General features: G+C 38.6%; 1 protein-coding gene across 1 annotated transcript in view; it reads left to right on the forward strand.

The window, feature by feature from the left end:
• The window catches only part of LOC127579938 (sodium-coupled monocarboxylate transporter 1-like), a 47,693-nt gene extending 43,781 nt beyond the window's left edge, over positions 1 to 3,912 (forward strand). The window contains exon 18 of the mRNA XM_052033008.1: positions 2,313 to 3,912. Coding sequence (XP_051888968.1) covers positions 2,313 to 2,348 — 36 coding nt within the window. The 3' untranslated portion in view covers positions 2,349 to 3,912. The remainder of the gene's footprint in view (positions 1 to 2,312) is intronic.
• The last annotated feature ends 2,088 nt before the right edge of the window (positions 3,913 to 6,000 follow it).

The following is a 6,000-nucleotide window of genomic DNA, read 5'->3' on the forward strand; positions in this document are numbered from 1 at the left end:
CCAGAAAGGCATCTTGCTCATAAACCTCTGAATCTGGGAACCTGACTAATTTATTTCAGGCTGCATGACAATAACACAGACAGACCAATCCATCATCCTTTCCTTCATTCCCTTTATAATGTCTGTATTCGTTTCTGAATGCTTGGAAGGCTCAGCATCTGATATGTAAATACAAAACAGTAAATTTAACTCTGTGGAAGTCAAACTTTTTTTTCTTCATCTTCATCACTTCCTCCTCTCTTGCGACCAAGGGTGACTAGCTTCCATTCCAGTTGTCTGGATCCTGAGGTAGCTGAAGAGCTCCACGGGGGAGTCACAGACTCTGCCACAAGCCAGACAGGAGGTGCTTGATGCCGCATGTGGGTGGCATGTGCTGCTTCCATTATTTACACATGACTTCCATGTGCTCCCACTGCAGAGGCTCAGTGACTTGCCAGATATTTGTCAACACCCAGGACAAAGCAGCCTGTTTGATTGGCCATAATAACCGTAAGCACTCATTCCATCCATCAGTGTTGCACTCATATCAATAACCGTAAACACTCACTGCATCCATCACTAGGGGTCTGGGGGGTGCTGTCAGAGTAATCTGGACAAGTAACTGCAGTGCACTTTGAGATGATGCACACTGCAGCCAGTGTGGTTACAGTGTTTGTTATCTCAAAGTGCACTGCAGTTACTTGTCCAAATTAGTCTGACAGCATCTCCCAAACCCCTAGGAACAAGAAGGACAAGAGCCGAGGCAGCACAAGACAATGCCACCTACAGATTTGCCTCCAGGTCACACACCATCTTAACTTTGACATACATCATTGTTCCTTCAATGTTGATGGATCTAAATTCTGGAAATCCCTCCCCAACAGCATCATGTGAGTACCTTCACCAGAAGGACTGCAGCAGTTCAAGAAGGTAGCCCACCAACACCTTGTTGAGGGCATTTAGGGATGGCCAATAAAAGCAGGTCTTAGCAGCATGCCCAGATAGTGAAAATGAATTTAAAAGATAAGCAACATCTCCATTTTGGGTGGTTAAAGGGCAGGGATTTCGATGTGTTGGAGAGGATATTACGCACTTTTAAAAGAGAACAACCTTTAAGTGTTTTCTCTATTCTTCTGAAAATCTCTTGCTGTGAAAGAACTTGGCATAGACTGCTTTTGGGGGATGTGTGTCAGACTTGCAGAAAGTATGGCTTATCTACTAACGCTGGCTGAATATGATCACATCCTCAATACAAAGGATATTTCACAGGAATAAAACTTTTTAACATGATTAATCTGCATTCACGCACTTCAGTCCAAGCACTAAAATCTAGGCCTAGATATCAATGCATTTTATCACAACATATATTTAAGTGTTATTCATTAGCTGCTATTTCAGTGGGACAGAAAGATCAGGTCTTTTAAATGGGTGATAATGCCTAATTTAAAATAGCAAAGAATTGTTACATACATGTGTGTCTGGTAATGTAACAATTGGATATTTGAATTCATAGTGATTTTCACCAAGAATGTAGGGATAACTAGTAACCCTAAAATTATTGAGTTGGATTCAAGACTAAAATCTGATTGAAAATATTTCAGCATGAAGACCAGCATTCATTTTATTCTCTCTGTTGAAATGTCAGAAGTTCTTTGTGAGCAACTTCTGGATTTCATGCAAGCACATGAAGTCCCGAAGTTACAGTAAGTGGATCACCACATTTTCTCAATGAGCTTCCTCGTGGAATCCAGTGAGGAGCCCCATACGGTAATTCACCACCACTTGCAATGAGGAATGCACACTAACATCCTGCACCAATGAAACAGCTGCAAGGGACTAGCTTTGTATGTTAATTTGGAACTTTATTAATAGTTTGAATATTTTTCTATTTCTTTTCAACTTGTAAATTTTTATGCTTTTAATTTTTTAAACAGTTTTTAATCAGTTTGAATGTCTTTGAACATTAAAGATTCAGAACATACTTTACAGCTTTGACAGCTGGCTAAGTCAGATGGTGTGGCTTAATTGGTTGCCTAACTTCTTTTTTGGATGCTTTGTGAGAAATCATGCTGTTTACATTGCACACGCCTCCACCAGTGCATAGGCCTTGCTGAGAGGGATAGATGCAGCTCCCAACCTCTATTTCTCACTAGAAGGACTGCATTTACTATGTTTGTACTTTGTTCAGTGTTTAGCATTTAGTATGCCAATTCAGTGCTGACAATAACTTTTTTGGCTGTTTTTATCTTGCATTTCTCACATTAAAATCACATTAATGGATTGTTTAGAGAAGCTACATATTTAGTAATGTCTGTTTATCTCAATTTGCACAGAATGAAAAGCCTCTCCAGCCCCTGATATCTGAATAAATATTGAAATAAAGTCTTCAATGTTGTCCGGTGCTGAAGAAGTTATATAAACACAACTAAGGTGCAAAATATGACATTTAATTATTAAGGTAATGCTAGCAATCTACAGATTGAATTGGAAAGGAAGTAAGTAATTCATTGAACTTGTTGAAAATGAGAAACTGCCAGATTTAAAATGTTGTAAGGTTTGCTCTGTGATGGTTAATAACTTTCTCAGTATACTAGGACAGTGTTCTAACATGCTTACAAGACCAAAAATTACTTTTTCTGTATGTTTTATGTTACAATGTGAGTTGCCAGTACTGGTTGCATTGTTCCTGTTACATTCATAAAATACCACAAATCCTAAACTGAAACAAAGATATTGTTAGCTGTCTGAATTCACGAAGCTTCAAAGTTTGTGTTTTCAATTACATTAAATGTTAGAATCCACAAAATGTTTATGAAAGCAGTATAACTGAAAATCAGTTTTCTGTTTTATATTGCAGGATTTAACCCCTGTATTAGCAATGTGTTTCAGCACAACTAACTTAAGTTATCTCGAGTTGACATAAAAATTATAACAGTGGGTCTATAGTGTTATTGCTGATAACGGGAGCTAGTATACTTCTCCATGCTGAGCTCCACTGATGTATCCTGACATTGTCTGAACATTCCATTTGAAATGCACACTGCTTTACAACCAATGCCCATTAATCAATATGTAATTCAGTTATTAGAAAGATCATTTCTATTAATCTATTTCATCTGTGGTGTAATTTCTAAAACGAGTTTGATCGAAACTGATTCTTATGATTCGTGCAGTTTTCAAGCAGAATGCTGTTTAATTATATTACATAGCAAAAATTGGAATTTTAACTAGTAGCAGATTTTGACCTTTCCTGAGCAGGGTAGAATCTAAAATAAAATTGGGAAACAATAGTTATAATTCATTAATAAGACTAAATTCCCGTATATCTTTACTTGTGTTTATATTTTCAAAAGTACCGAGAAACTTGCAAGGTGAAACCAGTAAATGTTGCTGCTGCTGGCAATGCAATCAAATGGACAGCTGCTGTGATAAAATAAAAATAATTACTTGATTTCACCAAATAGGATCCCTGGCATTGCACAAATTACAAAATTAAATTAGCACCATCACAATCAAAATAGGGTTAGACTGCCAATTAAGATAGAAATTCTAGAATTTACTGTATAATGTTGATAGCTGCATTTGCTATGATTTCAGCGTGATTTCTCTCCATCTCATATAATTCACCAGAGTGACTGTATATCAATCTTTAATCCAGTTAATCCAAGATTCTTGAGTTAAAATAAAGAAACGGACATCTTCAAATTCTAAGAAGCATTGAAGACACACTCTTGAACCAGATCAGCTGATCTAATTTTCAAATAATGTTGCACTTATTACTAGAGGATACCTCCTAATGGGGAATATGAAGGTCTATTTCAATATGATTATGCCATTTCCAATATAGTTTCAGTTTTGTGTTCTGAATTGAATGTTGTTTGAATGTGCTGTGGAATATTTTGGTCATTTTTGAAACATTATGCAAAAAAATCAATAAACATAATCTTACAAATAGTGCGAATGTGTTGGTCTCTTCTACTCTTTAGGAGGTGAAAGATGATTTTGTTATGCAGTGTAGGAAAAGAATAATTCTGTTTTTACAAAATATCCTTTCTTTAAAAGCAATGAAACCTCACATCAACACCCAACAATAACTATATTTATAAAGTGCATTAATGTAGAAAATGGGAAGAAATGTGTTTGGAGCCCAATAAATGAGCTATAATGCCGGATGATGGTTCTGGGCTTTGTGCTCCAGAACCAGCTGTCCCTCTAGTCTAGCTGTTCCAGTAAAACACTTCTAGACACCTCCAGCAGCAGTGTACAGTGGCTGCATTGTGTACCATCTAGATAATGAACTGCACTTACTTGCCTAGACTGCTCCAGCAGCATCTCCCAAGCCCACAATCTCTGCCTCCAGGAAGAACAATGGCATCAGATGCAAGGGGACACCCCTCCATATTGCAGACCATGCTAACTCTGAGGTTTATTGCCTGGGTCCTTCATCATTGCTGAGTTTAAATCCTTGATCTCTCCCCAACAGCTCGATGATAGTACCTTCATCAGAAGAACAAGTACCACCACCATCTCAAGAGAAATTACACTGGCCTCACCAGTGACTAATTTATGTGATGAAGTGGATCTCAGGAGGAAGCCAAGATGGATCATCTACTTTAGTCTTGTCTTTGCCATTCACCATCACAGAGAATCACCACACTGAAGCTGCCACCTCCTGTAAGTCGTTTAATAGTCTGACACCATCCACAATGAAGTGGAGCAGGGCTGTAGACCTTTGATCTGATGCTGATCTATTGGTTATGAGAACTCATAGTTTTGTCTATTGCATATTAATTTTCCATTTTTTTGGTTGCAGCTCTATATTTATAGGCACTCCTGATATAGCCCCCAGCTCCTTCTGCACTCTTCACTGAACAGAGATGACTCCTTGGTTGATTGTAGTGATGCTGTGAGGGATCTGTTGGTTACAGATTGTGGTGGTGTATATTGCTGTGTTGATGATGGTCCAGCACCTCATGGAAGTCCAGTTTTGAACACACATCTGTTCTGTGTCTATCCCGTGGAGTGAAGGTAGGATTTTGACTCTACAAGGGCTGTGTGGTGGTCACTTCTACCGATGCTCTCATGGACGGGTGGTAAGTGCCACAGACAGGCTGGTGAGGATAGAGGTCAAGAAAGTTTATCCCTTGTGTTGGACTTCATAGCTACCTGGTGCAGTCTGGTAGCTACGTCTTTCAGGACATCACACTTCTGTATGAGCCGGCTATCAGAGAGTTGCACAGCACGAAACCAGGCTCTTCGGCCCAACTGGTTCATGCCGACCAAGATTCCCATCTAAGCTAGTTCCATTTGCCTGCGTTTGGCCCGTATCCCTCTAAACCTTTCCCATCCACGTACCTGTCCAAGTATCTTTTAAATGCTGTTAATGTACCTGCCTCAACCACTTCCTCTGACAGCTCATTCCACATACTGACCACTCTCTGGGTGAAAAAGTTGCCCCTCAGGTTCCTATTAAATCTCTCCCCTCTCACCTTAAACCTTATACCCTCTAGTTCTTGATTCCCCAACCCTAGGAAAAAGACTGTGCACATTCACCCTATGCCACTTATAATTTTAAATGCCTCTATAAGATCACCCCTCGTTCTCCTATGATCACAATAAGGACTTTTCCTCCTCTTTGCTTATGGCTCTGTGCCTTCATATGAATTTAGCCACCACAACTTTTTTTGAATTCCTGTCTCTCCTCTTTACTCTCCACTTATTTCAACTCTTCATGTTGACTTTTGCTTTTTCATCCTCAATTGTTCCTCTTCCTCTTTTTCAAATTCCTAATTTACTATAACACGGATTTTATTTTTAAAATTCCTACTTCTTTGTTTAAACCACAATTGCAGCTTTTGTTTTCCATTTTCTGCACCTATTTCAACCAAGCAATGCTGCAGAATATTTACCAACACATGAAACGATGTAAATAACTTGTGCAAAATAATGCTAATATTTTCTGTCTTTTAAAACCTTTCATAGTTTTCCCTTGTATTCATGGTCTACAAAGTGAAAATACTT

The sequence above is a fragment of the Pristis pectinata genome, chromosome 18 (genome assembly GCF_009764475.1).
Source record: "Pristis pectinata isolate sPriPec2 chromosome 18, sPriPec2.1.pri, whole genome shotgun sequence".
In the NCBI taxonomy this organism is placed as follows: Eukaryota; Metazoa; Chordata; class Chondrichthyes; order Rhinopristiformes; family Pristidae; genus Pristis; species Pristis pectinata.